This window comes from Cutaneotrichosporon oleaginosum (genome assembly GCF_008065305.1).
Source record: "Cutaneotrichosporon oleaginosum strain ATCC 20508 chromosome Unknown ATCC20508_contig02, whole genome shotgun sequence".
Lineage (NCBI taxonomy): Eukaryota > Fungi > Basidiomycota > Tremellomycetes > Trichosporonales > Trichosporonaceae > Cutaneotrichosporon > Cutaneotrichosporon oleaginosum.
In genome coordinates, this window is record NW_027072171.1 from 274,700 (window position 1) to 288,653 (window position 13,954).

At 65.0% G+C, this 13,954-nt stretch overlaps 6 protein-coding genes across 6 annotated transcripts; 4 read left to right on the top strand and 2 right to left on the bottom strand.

Moving 5' to 3' along the window:
- Positions 1-98: 98 nt before the first annotated feature.
- On the top strand, positions 99-1,121 carry COLE_01799 (uncharacterized protein; the record flags this gene model as incomplete). Its single annotated transcript, XM_018423920.2, has 1 exon — positions 99-1,121. One exon carries the CDS (start codon positions 99-101, stop codon positions 1,119-1,121), a length of 1,023 nt encoding a protein of 340 aa, XP_018276915.1.
- A 687-nt stretch (positions 1,122-1,808) lies between these two features.
- Positions 1,809-3,961, top strand: COLE_01800 (uncharacterized protein; the record flags this gene model as incomplete). Its single annotated transcript, XM_018426882.1, has 6 exons — positions 1,809-2,365; positions 2,401-2,516; positions 2,549-2,876; positions 2,916-3,113; positions 3,168-3,241; positions 3,276-3,961. 6 exons carry the CDS (start codon positions 1,809-1,811, stop codon positions 3,959-3,961), a joined length of 1,959 nt encoding a protein of 652 aa, XP_018276916.1.
- A 2,872-nt stretch (positions 3,962-6,833) lies between these two features.
- COLE_01801 (uncharacterized protein) lies at positions 6,834-7,913 on the top strand (the record flags this gene model as incomplete). Its single annotated transcript, XM_018423921.2, has 1 exon — positions 6,834-7,913. One exon carries the CDS (start codon positions 6,834-6,836, stop codon positions 7,911-7,913), a length of 1,080 nt encoding a protein of 359 aa, XP_018276917.1.
- Positions 7,914-8,929: 1,016 nt separating this feature from the next.
- On the top strand, positions 8,930-9,889 carry COLE_01802 (uncharacterized protein; the record flags this gene model as incomplete). The annotated part of the gene is made up of 4 exons (XM_018423922.2): positions 8,930-9,168; positions 9,228-9,285; positions 9,321-9,500; positions 9,536-9,889. The coding sequence occupies 4 exons, from the start codon at positions 8,930-8,932 to the stop codon at positions 9,887-9,889; spliced, it is 831 nt and encodes a 276-aa protein (XP_018276918.2).
- A 293-nt stretch (positions 9,890-10,182) lies between these two features.
- On the bottom strand, positions 10,183-12,051 carry COLE_01803 (uncharacterized protein; the record flags this gene model as incomplete). The annotated part of the gene is made up of 1 exon (XM_018423923.2): positions 10,183-12,051. One exon carries the CDS (start codon positions 12,049-12,051, stop codon positions 10,183-10,185), a length of 1,869 nt encoding a protein of 622 aa, XP_018276919.1.
- A 296-nt stretch (positions 12,052-12,347) lies between these two features.
- On the bottom strand, positions 12,348-13,802 carry COLE_01804 (uncharacterized protein; the record flags this gene model as incomplete). Its single annotated transcript, XM_018425824.1, has 2 exons — positions 12,348-13,013; positions 13,044-13,802. 2 exons carry the CDS (start codon positions 13,800-13,802, stop codon positions 12,348-12,350), a joined length of 1,425 nt encoding a protein of 474 aa, XP_018276920.1.
- Positions 13,803-13,954: the final 152 nt, after the last annotated feature.

Consider the following 13,954-nt stretch of genomic DNA (forward strand, 5'->3'; position numbering starts at 1 on the left):
CGCAAAGTGTTTGTCATTTCTTACTCAGCCGACGTCGTTGCTCCCCCTCCCACCCCGTCATATACTTAACCCGGCGAGACCTCTCCTCGCCATCATCCATGCCCCGTCTCTCCCTCGCCCGCCCACTCCGAGCACTGCACCCCGCACGCCCACTCACCGCACCCACCCACCCCTCCGTACGTCCCATCGTCCCTTCACAACCCCGCACCATGGTCGCTTCAACCCACGCAACCTTCAAGTACTTCGACCCCTCCTCCGTCCCCGCCGGCCAGAAGGCGTGGAACAAGGTCGACGTCCGCGCGTCCTCCTTCAAAGACATTGCCGTCTCCAAGCCCGTATACAACGCGCGCGACGACGCAGACGACTTCCGCGACGTCGACCGCACCGGTTTCGCATTCCACACCTCTCCATCATCCGTCCCCGCGTCCGCCGTGCTCGCGGACGGCCCCGAAGTCCGCACCGCCTACTACGCGGAAGTCGAGGCGGCGCTGCGCGCCAAGCTCGCTACAGGGGACAAAGTGTCGCGCGTCGTGATTTTCGACCACACCATCCGGGTACGCGACCCGACTGCGGCGCGGCAGCCCGTACAAAGTGTGCACGTGGACCAAACGCCCGCGGCGGCGGCGGCTCGCGTGCGCCGGCACACGGGTGCGGACGCCGAGCGCCTCCTCAAAGGCCGGTTCCAGCTGATCAACGTCTGGCGGCCGCTCGGGCACGCGGCGTCAGACCACCCCCTCGCCGTCGTCGACTGGCGCACAACAGAAGAGTCAGACCTCGTCGCCACGGACCTCCTCTATCCCGTGTATGAGGGGTATGACGGCGACGACCGCGGGCGCGAGGTCGCGCCCCGCGCCGACCTGGCCAGCACGGACGGGTACGAGGTCCGCGGCGAGACGTACAATGTGCAGCCAAATGACAGGCACCGCTTCTACTATGTCAAAGACATGCGGCCGGACGAGGTCATGTTTATCAAGTGCTTTGACAGCGCGAGCGAGGGCGTCGCGGGCAACAAGGGCGTGGCGGGGTTCACGCCGCACACGGCGTTCGAGGATCCCAACACGCCGGAAGACGCCAAGCCGCGCCAGAGCATCGAGGTGCGCGCGCTCGTGTTCTACGACTAGCGAGGGGACGCACGACGGCGGAAGAATAGATGTTCTCGATAGCCTGTATATCATCACCATGTCTCTTGCCGCAACCGCTGTACTCACGATACTCACCTCGCCAGCTCACACTTCATCTCACCCCGCGTTATCAACAAAGAGCAATGGAAGAATGCATACTCATCCCTCACATCAGCACCGACCGCCGCCCACGCTCCGCCCAAGCCCACCCTCGCCCTCACCGCCCCGATGTCTGTGCGCGCCATCCCTCAATCGCGATCTCGCTGACAGAGCAGTTTCTCGCGCTCCATTCTCTCGCCCACTCTGCCTGTGGCTGCCTGCTGCCTCTCCGCATCGCACATTCCATCTGCTCACTCTCATTATCTCATCTCCTTCCGCCATCAACACACCGCCTCATCCTCATCCTCGTCTCCCCCTCTCACATTCACACTCACATTCGTTTGTCAAGTCTTCTTCTAGTCGCTCAGACCCTCTCACGACTTCTTCCGGCCTCGTCGCCACCGCCTCCGCCGCAGTGACCTCGGACACGACTTGTCCTCTCCTCCCTTCCTCTTTCTTCTCTCCTCTTACCACCCCTGTCTCACCAAAGCCTCCCATCCCCCTCCGCCCCCATCCGCCCCTCTCCCCCCCAACCCCCCGCCGCCAACCATGCACGTGGCGCGCGCGACACTCCTCGGACTAGCCACCATGGCCTCGGCGTCAGCATCACCCCACCCCCCGTGCCCTCATTCAGGCGAGCACAACCACCATTCCGCACCCGCACGCCGCTCCCTCGCCCTCGCCCCCACCTTCCCCATCCTCTCCACCCGCGCCCTCCCAAACATCACCTTCAACTACACCCTCACGGACATGGACACGATCCTGTCGTACACGCCGTCGTCGTCCGGCGCCTCCGCCTTGACATGGGCGAACACGTTCTCTGACTCACCCGCGCCCTCCGTCCCCGGCCGGAGCATCTTCGGCCGCGGCTCCTCCCTCCACACCACCTCCATGGCCGGCTCCACCGTCGGGTGGAGCTTCTACGGCGACGCCGTATACGTGCAGGGCAATGCGAGCGCGGACGCCCGCATCCGCTTGACGACGGACGGGGCGAACGCCGACTTTGTCCCCGCGACGCTGAACGAGACGGACAGCATCGCGTGGGCGGAAGTCGCTGAGGGCTGGCACGACGTCATGCTCAGCGTGCTTGACGGGGAGGTGTCGCTCGCCCGCGTGGTCGTGAGCACGGGGATGCGCACGCAGGCGTGAGTAGGGGCCATTCCTCCGAGTCTAACGCCAGGCCGAGCTTTGACGCGGCGCGTACGAGGGAAGAGCTCTTTCTCACGAGCGGGGAGCGCAACCCGTTCTTCAGCACGAGCGGGAAATGGGACGCGTCGCTCCAAGTCGGCGGCGACGGTGAGTCCGGCGCTGGCGGTGCTGACGCGTAGACAATACCCCGCCGCAGCCGCTCTCCGTGCTCAACGGCCAGCCTGGTGCGACATTCTCCGCCCGCGTCCCGGACAACACATCCTATCTCCTGCTGAACGGCACATCGCAGCCGCTGCTGTCGTACTACACCGTCGCACTGTCGCCGCCGCTTCCGGGTTCCTTACCCGAAGCCACGTTCAACGCGCTGCAGGGCTACTGCAACGGCGTCACCTTTTTCATGGCCCCGCTCGACCCCGAAGTTCAGTACACGCTGACCTTTAGCGTGAGCGGGAACGTCTTGACGGGCCCGGTGGGTGTGCACTCGATGAAGTTTTGGAGTGGGCTTTGGTGAGTCAAAAGGGAAAATACTGTGTCGGCTGACTCCAGGACTAACGGGACGGATCCTTCGCCGAACACGTCCTCATCTGTCCCCGGCCCATCCGGGAGTGATCCAGCGCAGTCAGACCCTCCGAAGAGCGGTGGCGTGTCTTTGGCCGGCGCGATCGCGGGCGGCGTCATAGCTGGTGTTGCAGTCTTTGCGGCGCTCGTCGCGGGATGGTTCCTGTATCGCCGCAGGCAGAAGAAGTGAGCAACTTGGATGTGACTCGGGGCTTTTGTGTGGCGCGTCACTGACTGCAGAATCCACCACAAGCCAGAGGATAACCGGTTTGTGATCGAGGAACTCCCAGACTCGGAAGGGCCTCCGTACTATCGTGAGTGTAGTGTGAGTGAGGCTTCTGACCCTAGAAGGAATGGGCTCAGTGTCATCCTCGCGCCCGTCGCTCATCGTGGACCCGTATCCATACGACCCGGCGAATGGCTCACCTTCCGGTTCAGCCCGCGAGTCTTCGAGCCAGACGCATCCTCTAGCAGTATCGACCGTACCACTATCGCCATCGCCAGAAGCGGTGCCCCTCTCCCCCATCTCAACCACAGTAGGAGATCTCCGCTCGGGCCCGACGACAGCAGCCTTGTCTGTAGCAGGCCAGACCGACCGCGTGCCCCACAGCCGCCACGGCGCCTCGAACCGCCTCTCGCTCGTCGGCCTATCAGCCGAAGACGAGGAAATCCTCGCGGACCCGCGCCCGCGCCCCACCCCCGGCCCATCGACAGTAGCCGAAAAACGGGCGCTGCAAGCGGCCTCGCGCCGGCCGCGCGCCCGCACCATCTCGCGCCCCGGCGAGCAGGAGGTCGACGCCGGCCGGCTGCCGGACACGGTGCCGCCGTCGTACGACCCCAGCTGGGCGGGCGACTATGCGTCGTCGCTCGCGAGCCGCAGCCGCGCGAACAGCTTTAGCGACACGGCGCACGAGACGCGGCGCGTGAGCCGCGGCAGCATGGGCAGCCAGGACCTCGCGCGCATCGCGAGCCTGGGCAACGTCGCGGGCATGTTGGAGCGGGAGCTGGAGAGGGAGCAGCGGGAGGGGAGGTAGAGCTGGACTCTGTACGTATGCTATGGACGGTGGTGCGTGTGTGTGGGGGGGAAATTACATTCAGTGTAGATGGAGCTTGGGTGGGGGTGTGTGGAGTGGGTCAGTACGAAGGGGCGGTGAGACAGAGTGTGGGTGTGTGGTGTGTATACAGAGTTTCTCCCTGTAAGCCGAGGGTGGAGCACTTTGAAGTAAGCTTGGTATCTGTATTGAGTAGCTGTGAGCATATTTGTGGAGCGGGGTGGGTGGCGGAGGCGGGGGCGGGGGCGGTTGCGCAGAGGGCAAATGGGCAACTGGGCACCTGGGCAACTGGGCACCTGGGCAACTGGGCAGACAGAGTTGCATCAGCGGGGCAAGCACCCGACACGAGTGGAGCCGAGAGAACGACAGAAGGCTTCAAAGTTTGCTCCCAGCTCCCAGATTTTAGGATGATGCCATCGTCTCTTGATCTGATCCTGGAGATGTCATATCGCCGCGCGCGTCGTGCGCGTGTCCTCTGTTGTTCCCCTCGTCCTCCTCGTCCTCGTCCTCGTCCTCGCCCTCGCCCTCGTCCTCGCCCTCGAGCCTCTCCTTCTCTCCCCCTCTCCCCCACCTCCCTCTGATGCCTCTGATGCGCCCCCCCCCCCCCCCCCCCCCCGGTGTCTGGATTTGGGGTAGGTCGCGATAAGATACGCCCCGCCAAGCGGGCCTCAAATCTCCCGACGCCCGACCGGACGCCGAGGCTTCCAGAGCTTCTGCAGGGTTCTGGGCTCTGGACCGTCCAAGCCGCCCGATCTTGGCACGCGCCGACGCAGCCCCGAAGGCCTTGGAGAATTTGCAAGGCACGCCCGAGGGCACAGAGGAGGCACAGAAGAGTGCCTTCCGCGCCGGGACGCTTCCGCTCCTTCCGCTCAGCAGTGACGAGACTCGCTGCCGCCGTGTCATGCTCATGCATATGAGGTTTTCAGGCGATGGGCGGAGCTGTGGATGACGAGCTTGGGCTAATCAACGGTATTTGGGGTGGGTGCAGGCGCGGAGGCTGCGCTACGCCCGAGGCATACGCCCGAGGCCACGCCCACAGCTGCAAGGCCGCGTCTAGGCCGCGTCGCAGTACGAAGCCAGAGCAGCCAGAGCAGAGCAGAGCAGAGCAGCGCAGAGCAGAGCTACACGTGATGCCCCCACGACCCACACCATCGCCAGATGGCCGCTGTTCGGCTGCCATTCATGCTCAGGCAGAACCCGCCACAAATCTCCGTCTGTCTCTCCGCCCAGCCCATTCCAGCCAGCGCCAGCCCACGCCGCCCACGCCGCCAACGCAGCCAACGCCTCGCCAGCCTCGACGCCACTAAGCCAAATCGAGCCCTTGCTTGTCGGGTGGGTATGCGGGCGTAGATTGTGGGCTGATTATAGCGCGGGCAGTGTGCTTTGGTCGAGCATGCCACGCGGGTGCGCGCCGAGTGGTGAGTACCCCCGATGACAAACTCGAGAAAATAAACTCGACAAACTCGACAAAGTATGCAGAGGTCAATGCGGTGTGTGGCAGGGGGCATTGTTCGCTGCGAACAAGACTCCGTGATGCGCGGGGCGTGGGGCGTGGGGCGTGGAGCATGAGCATGAGCATGAGCATGAACATGAGCATGAGCAATCAATCAGCCAGAGCCAGATCTAGATCCATGGAACGACAGAGACAGAGAGGGACAAGTCGCGTCGCCAGCCCTCCCGCCATCCGTCACTCTGCGGGAGCGCGAGTCACGTCGTCGCGCGTCACTCGTCACTGCGTCTTGAAGACATCTACTCTAGTCGATGCAAATCCTGCCACTTGCTTTTGCTTTTGCTGCTGCTGCTGCTGGATCGAGCCAGCCTCCTCGTCATCATCAAGCCGGGGCTCTCGGGCGTCCCCATCCAAACTCCGAGCCGACGCCGCACACAGCCCACGCCCGCCCCCCCCCCCTCCTCCTCATTCCACCTCTCCACCCCCGACACACCTCGCCCGCACCCCAAATGCCTCTCGACGACGGGCGCTGCGTTCGAGAAACGCCGCCTCATGCATCTCTTTTCGTAGTACGCGTCAGGACAAGCGCTCATGCCCTTCAGGGCCAGGCACACTCGACCCTCTCGGGCCAAATTTATTCATTTGGACGCGTGCGGCACATTTCCCCCGGTTGTCAGCCTGACATTCTCAGGGCCCGCACAACACCCCTCCTGCCCTCCCTTGGGTCTCCTGCCGGGCTCTCAGCCTGACACGCTCAGCACACAGGGACAACCCTGGAATACACTGGGCAGCCCGTGTGCCTATTGTTCCCCGGCCCTGGATGTGGTCCTTAGAATCGCCCTCACCCTGAGGATGCAGGGAGCGAATGGGGCAGGGTATAAGAACGGACGGCGACGAGAGAGCTGCTCGCCATCGTCTTTCATCTTTCATCTTTCTCTTCCACATCCCCACTCTCCTCGACTCTCTCCTCCGACTCGGACTCGCTGCTGCGCGGCGCCCTCTCCCTCAGTCTCTACACACCGTCTTTGCCCCACTCGGCTGGCCCGTAACACAACTACAAACTCAAGAACGCGCTGACTCAAGACGTGAGTATCGGTGTGTGTGTGAGGGGCGGGGAGAGGCGGAGCAGAGAGCCAGAGCCTCGCAGCGCCGAGTGCGACTGGACTCATGGTCACGCCGATGGATGGCGGACAGCGCATGACAGGTGGCAGGTGGCAGCGGATGGCGGATGGTGATGATGGGACAATGACAACCCCCCCTCCCTGGACATTACTATCTCGAGTTGGCGCGCGTTGTCATCTCTCTTGTCTTGTTCATCATCATCATCATGACTGCCCACTTGTTCATTGTTGTCGCTTGTTGTCGCCACGCAATGCCACGACAAACATCCCCTAACCCCAGACAATGTTCTCCTCGACAACTCTCGCCACCATCGCGGCCCTCGCCGCCGCCATCCCCGTCCTCGGCCACATCGAGATGACAAACCCCCCTCCTTGGAACTCGAAGCACAACCCCAACACCCCTTCGGCCAACATCGACTACTCGATGACCTCCCCCCTCGACGCCTCCGGCTCCAACTACCCCTGCAAGGGCTACAACTCGGTCCTCGGCACCGCTGCAGGCAACTCTGTCGCCTCTTGGGCTCCCGGCAGCTCGCAGAGCATCCAGCTCGCCGGTACCGCCATCCACGGCGGTGGCTCGTGCCAGCTCTCGCTCTCCTACGACGGCGGCCGTACTTTCAAGGTCATCCAGTCGATACTCGGCGAGTGCCCCTCTATCGGCAGCTGGAACTTTGACGTCCCCAACGACGCCCCCGCGGGCGACGCCGTCTTTGCCTGGACCTGGTTCAACAACCTCGGCAACCGTGAAATGTACATGAACTGTGCTTCCGTCACCATCGGTGGTGGCGGCCAGCGTCGCCGTGACGACGAGTCGTACTCGAACGCGACTCTTGTCAGCCGTGCTGCCTCGTACAACTCGGCCCCCGAGATCTTCCAGGCCAACATTGGCAACGGTTGCGGCACCGCCGAGACTTACGACGTCGACTTCCCCAACCCTGGCTCGAACGTGATCCGCCGCAGCAGCTTCCGCCCTCACGCCCCGACCGGCAACTGCGCCGGTGGCGGCGGCAGCGGCAGCGGCAGCGGCAGCGGCAGCAACCCTGCCCCCGCCGAGTCGAGCGCGTCTGCCTCTTCCGAGTCCTCTGCCCCCTCTGCCCCCGCTTCGCCCGTCCCTTCGCCCTCGTCTACTGCCTCCTCCGCGACCTTTGACGACGGCCAGTGGCGCCCAGACTCGACCGCCGCGCCCGCGCCGACCATCTCGACGCCCGACCTCGGCAACTGGCACAACGACGGCTCGGCTTCGGCTTCGGCTTCGTCCTCGTCCGCCGCGCCCGAGGCCACCCCCTCGAAGAGCAAGTGCAACCGCAAGCGCCGTGTGCGCCGCCACAAGAAGCGCCTCAACCACGGCCAGGGCACCTTTTAAACTTTATATACATCCACATGCCGCTGTGCGGCGCGTACCCCAGCCCGTGTCCGTCCGCGACGGCCCGTCCTGGTGACGGCTGGCTGGCCACATCGTAGATCGAGCGGCCTGGTGCCGCCTGTCCGGGACAGCAGATGCATACAGTACGATGTGGAACGATTAGAATTAGCTTTGGGAATGGAAGACGTGGACGCGCTGGACGCGACATGTAGTGTCGGTGTCGGAGACAAGGTTTGCGAGAGCGAGCGTCGTACTAACCAGAGTACCAGAGTCGAGATGGCACGATAGACTTTTGCCGTTCTCCATCTTGCATCTCGAGTAGCATCCTCACCTCGCGTCGCGCATCGACCTCGCTCGCATTCCACGCGATCGGCCCTCGCCGCGTCGACCCGTGCGCCGTGACTTTCTCGTCGTGTCGTTTTCTCATTCTTTCTCTCTCTCTCTCTCTCTCTCTCTCTCTCTCTCTCTCTCGATCGCTCTCTCTCTCCCGCCGCCATGTTCTCCTACTTCCGCTCCGCAGAGCCCACGGACGCCCCCGAACCCGTGCGCGAAAAAACCAACACCGCAATCCTCATCCCCCCCGCCGCCCCGCCCCCGCCCCCGCCGACGTCGGAGGAAGAGGCTGCAATGGTACGAGCTGGAGGAGCTGGAGGGACGCGCTGACCCCAGGTGGAAGAGCTGCGTGAGGTGCGTTGCATGCGGGTGCGCTCGCTTGCCGTCGCCTGCGCACGACACCGGGCGGGCTGTTCGCTTGCCGTCGGCCTCGCGCCCGGCTGCCGCGCTGCTAATGGCGCCTTGGCCTGGCACGACGAGCTGCTCGCCGCCATGCCTGCCACGCCCATTGCCCGCCGCGTCGCTGCACTCGCCGCACACTACGCGCCACGAGCCGCGTCGCCTCGCTCCACGCCGCTCCGCGCTAACCCCAGTACACCACCACCCTCCTCCTGCCCCCCGACGACCCGTACCACCCCTGGGAAAAACGCTTCCTCGACGACACCGGCACGCACCACCGCTACATGCGCGCCGCCAAGTGGAAGCTCGACGATGCCAAAAAGCGCATCAAAGCCACGATGGAGTGGCGCCGCGAGTTCCAGCCCGACCTCATCAAGCCCGACGAGGTCGCGGAGACCGCGGCGACCGGAAAGCTCCTCCTCAACGGCTTCGACAAGGAGTCGCGCCCGATCATCTACATGCGTCCCGGGCGCGGCAGGCCGCCCGACAACGACAAGCAGATCCGGTACCTCATCTTCTTGCTGTGCGTCGCCAGGCTGGGCGGAGTACCACCTCACAAAGCCCAGCACACACTGATCCCAGCGAGCGCGCCATCGACATCATGCCAGACGGGCAGGAGCGCGTGTGCATCATCGTCGACGTGAGCCCCCCCCCCCGCTGGCATAGCTCACCCAGTACAAAGACGCAAACAAGCAGCCCCGCCAGCCGATGAATGTGTCGCTGTACGTCTTGAACGTGCTGCAGAACCACTACGTTGAGCGTCTCGGCCGCGGCCTCATCCTCAACATGCCATGGTTCGTCAACGGCTTCTTCAAGGCCATCTCGCCGTTCATGGACCCGGTCACGCGCGACAAGGTACGCCTCTCAGCCGTCTCCCCCGCTCACACCAGGCCCGCTTCAACCCCATCCTCACAGACCTCGTCGACCCCGCCCAACTCGAAGCAGACTACAAGGGCGGCGAACACGCCTTCGAGCTCGACATCGACACCTACCTCCAGCACCTCAAGGACCACTGCTGCATCTGCGAAGACGGCACGCGCCACTTCGACGGCGTGCCCTGGTACCCGCCTAGCGGGCGCGGCATCGTGCACGCCAAGGAGACGCGCAAGGCGGCGGCTAGCGAGGGCGAGGGCGAGGGCGAGGGCGAGGGCGAGACGGCGTCGGTAGACACTGTCGCGGCGCAGCTAGAGAAGACGCAGTTGGAGAAGGCGGAGGTGCCGGCGCCAGCGCCCACGGCCGCGTGAGAGAGAAGAACTGGGTTTTGGGAGTTTTCTTGTGTATACTTATAGAATCATGACGCTGGGAGGTTAAAGATTGCGGGGCGCTTAAGGCCGGCGAGTCCAGAGACAGTTGCGCGTGGTCCACACAGATTGCAAGTCCTGGTTTAGCAATGCCTGTCGATCGGGCGCTCTGCGGGGGGAAGCGGTGCCAGCTGACTGTGCTCATGCGTTGTGTCCTCTCGAGTCTCACCGAGCCAGCGGCTGACTTTGTATCTATACATCTTACGCTTACAATTTACGCTTACATCTTACGCCGTCTACAGACGCGCACGCTCCAGCCGCCCGGCATCGGGGTCCGCCTCGAAAGCGATCCGCTGGTCGAGGCGGTACGTGTCCTCCCAATTCGCGCGTGGCGCCTTGATCCCAAATGCCTGGCGCGCGAAGCGGCGCGCACACTCGGCCGCCACCTCATTCCCGTCCCGCTCAGCGTCGACGACAAGAAGTGTCGCGCACACGATATTGCCGATCGTGTCCACGACCTCGCGCGCAGCATGGAACAGCTCCTCCTTGTCCGCGGGCCATGCGAGCGCCTCGTCCCACGCGGCGCGGATTGCCGCGCGCTCCTCCCCAAATCCGGAGCCCGCGAGGTGCACGCCGAGCCAGCGGCCCATGGCCGCCGTGCACGCGGGCCCCGACTTGCCGCGCAGGACCTTGACCGTGTCGGTGGAGAGCACGTCGGTCGTGCCCTCCCAAATCGGGAAGACGTTGGCGTCGCGGAACATGCGCGCGACGTTGAGCTCGGGCGTCTCGCTGTTTTCGAGGTATCCGACGCCGCCGAGTGCCTCCATGCACTCTTGGAGGCCGTGGACCGAGTGTTTTGTGTTGTACGCTTTGGCGACGGACGTGAGCAGGCGCAGGAGGAGCTCGGCGTCCTCGCCCTTGGGGATGACGGGCGCGGCAAAGTCTTTCGTCGCGTCGGCGCCGAGGAGCGCCGCGAGGAACATGGTGAAAAACGTGTCGGCGCGGTGCCGCAGCGTGACCTTGGCCAGCGAGCGGCAGTACAGCGGGATCTGCTTGAGGCCGTTATTCGGCGCCTGGCGTCCGGGGAAGGTGCGGACGCGCGCGAAGGCGCGCGCGACGCCGAGCCCGCGGCCGAGGTATCCGTTCGCGCGCGCGGCGTTGTGGAAGCGCGTAATGTTCAAGAGCTTGGCGATGACGGCGACGCCGCGGCCCTCGTCGCCGATAAGCCAGCCGCGCATGTCGCGCAGCTCGATCTCGGACGACGGCAGCGCGTGCGTCCCCAGCTTCTGCTTGACGCGCATGATGCGCAGCCCGTTCATGACCTCTTGCCCGTCGCGCACGCGGCGCGTCGGCGCGTAGAAGCAGCTCAGCCCGGCGTCCGTGTACGCGAGCAAGATCGAGCACCCGCAGTCGGTGGCGCTCGCAAACCACTTGAACCCCGAGATGCTGTACGGGCCGAGCGGGCAGCCGTTGAGGTCCGTCTCGGACCCGTCGCCAAGCCCGACCCACGTCGCCACCGTCTCCGTGCCCTTGACGTCGCTCCCGCCCCGCCGCTCCGTCATCCACTGCCCCGACGTCCACCCCCACTCGGGGTCGGCGCACATGAGGCGCGCGAGCGCGCGCTCCATCGCAAGCTTGCGCACGGGCTTCACGTCCTCGGGATACCTGTCTGACGGGGGGCGCGCGAGGTCGTTGAGAATAATGCTCGCGCCCCCATCCTGCATCCCGCTCGGACACGCCGTCATCGCGCTCGACGCGCACCACAGATATATCTTGGCGGCCTGCACGACGCGCGCCTCGGCGCCCAGCGCCGCATCGTACCCCGTCGTCACGATGCCCTGCTCCCGCGCGACGGCGAGCAGCGCCTTCCACCCGGCCGCCGTCACGAGCGTGTTCGCGTCCTGGCTCGCGCCCCACATCGTGTACCCGTTTCCGCGGAGGCGCGGCGTGTTCGTCTCCGCATCGTTCACGTAGTCGAGGATGCGGGGCGAGAGGACGAGCGCGCCGAGCCCGTCGAGGTCGGGCGCGACGCGAGACTGCGTCTCGGGAGAGAGGAACATGGCTGTCGAGCGCGCAAGCGCCACGTCCTCCCGGAACTGGTTCGCCACCTTCGGCGGCGTCTGGAAGAAGCCTGTCGTGCTGGATCCTGGCGTGATGTGCGACATGGTGGTGGGCGTGTCAGGGAGAAAGGCGAGATTAATATAGCAGGCGAGCGGTTGCCAGCGGATGACATGGTGCCCACCGAGACGGGCGCAGCGGAATGCGGCCTGCGCCGCTGCCTACGGCATTCGGCATGGCAAGGTACTCACTTCGCACATCTCCGATGAAGCCCCTTCCTGTTCGGCCGCGGGCGTGGGCCCGCTACACGGATGCGGCATGCACCGCGTGATAACGGCGGAGCGCCGTGGCGCACATCGCTGCCCCGACTACGGGCGATAAGATATGCATAGCTACCGGGCCACTACGCCCAGCCACGCACCTCGCCCTTGCCGACTTTGCGCCATCCCCAGCGGTCTTCGCCCAGCGCCATGGCGTTCTCGCCGCGCCCGAAGAACGGCACAACGCCGATCCGCACGATGCCCTCGAACATCTCGACGAGGTTGGGCCGCAGCGCGTCGCCGCTGTTCACGACGTCCGGGCTCGCGTTGAACTCGAGCAGCGTGACGTCGGGGACGGGCGGGGCGGCGTCGTCGCGCGCGCATGCCAGGTCCGGGTGCGGATGCGGGTGCGGGTGTGAGAGGAGGAGGTCGACACCGAAGAGCTCGAACGCGTTCTCCATCAGCTGGAGGTTGAAGCTGCCGCACTCGGCGGCGGCGCGCACCGCCTCGGCAATGACCGCGCCCGTCTTCGCGAACGTCGCTTCGAGCCACGCGTCGTCGATCGTACCTGTCGCCACGTAGCCCGTGGGCGTGTGCGCGAGGGCCGTCGCTCCGCCCATCGCCCAGAAATGGAGGACTTGGCCCGGCGCCTGTCCGGTTTGGATGCACACGTTCGTGAGGTGCGGCCGGAGGTCGAGGTCGTCGCTGCGCGGAGGCGTGTATCGCACGCCCGCGAAGAGCACGAACAGCGCGTGCGAAAGGTATACCTCCCATGCGCCCGTAACGAGGACATGCGCGCGCAGGTGTACCTGGCATCAGCGCGGCCGCGGGGATCTCACTTTGTGCCCTACGAGCCCGCTGGGCGTCACGTCAAACAGCATCGGGCGCGGCATGTATTCCTGGATGACGAACTGGCGGAGATGCTGGGTGAGAACGGCCGTGGCGCCCGCGTCTTGATGCACCTCGTCCTCCTCGCCGTCCTCGCCGCCCTCACCGTCTTCGCCCTCGTCGTCCGACGGCGGCTCAAACTCCTCAAAGATCGCGCGCAGCTCGTCCGCCGTCGAGAACAACCGTATCCCCTGCCCCTTATCCGCAAACCCCGGCTTGAGGATGAACCACTCGCGCTCTTTGCGCGTCTCGTTCGCCCGCATCGCCGCCGCCAGGTCGTACAGGTCGTCCATAAGCGCCTCGTCGAGCTCGTCCGCAAACTGGATGTCGAGCACCCATCCGCGCGGCAGCGCCAGCGCGCTCGACACCCCCCGGTGCCGGCATTTTGCGAGGTACTCCGTCGCGGTGTTGTGCAGCAGATGCTTCCGGATCAGCGCTTTGCGGTAGATGTACGAGGAGATGAGGTAGCGCGGGTCGTGCCGCGCCTCATCGAACGACATGAGGTCGTAGTCGGCCCATTGGAGGCGGGGCGTGACCGGGCCTAGCTCGCAAGAGATGCGGATGTCGGGGAGCACGGAGGAGAGGGCTTCTTCTATAAGGCTTTGGGCGAAGGGCGAGGGGAAGTTGACGAAGGCGAGGCCGGGCGGGGTGGGGTTATGGGAGGTCGTGGCGGTCGACGTCGACTCTGCGACGGTCGTCGAAACCGTCATGATAGTGAGTAAGTTGGACTTGGTGGCGGTGAGAAGAGACAAAAGATCGACGCGCGGGTGTCCACGCACCGACGCGCTTGGGCCTGCGGAATGGCGCCTCGAGTTGTCGATGGATCTATCTTCTCTTTTGGAACGAGGTGCGCCTAGGCTGG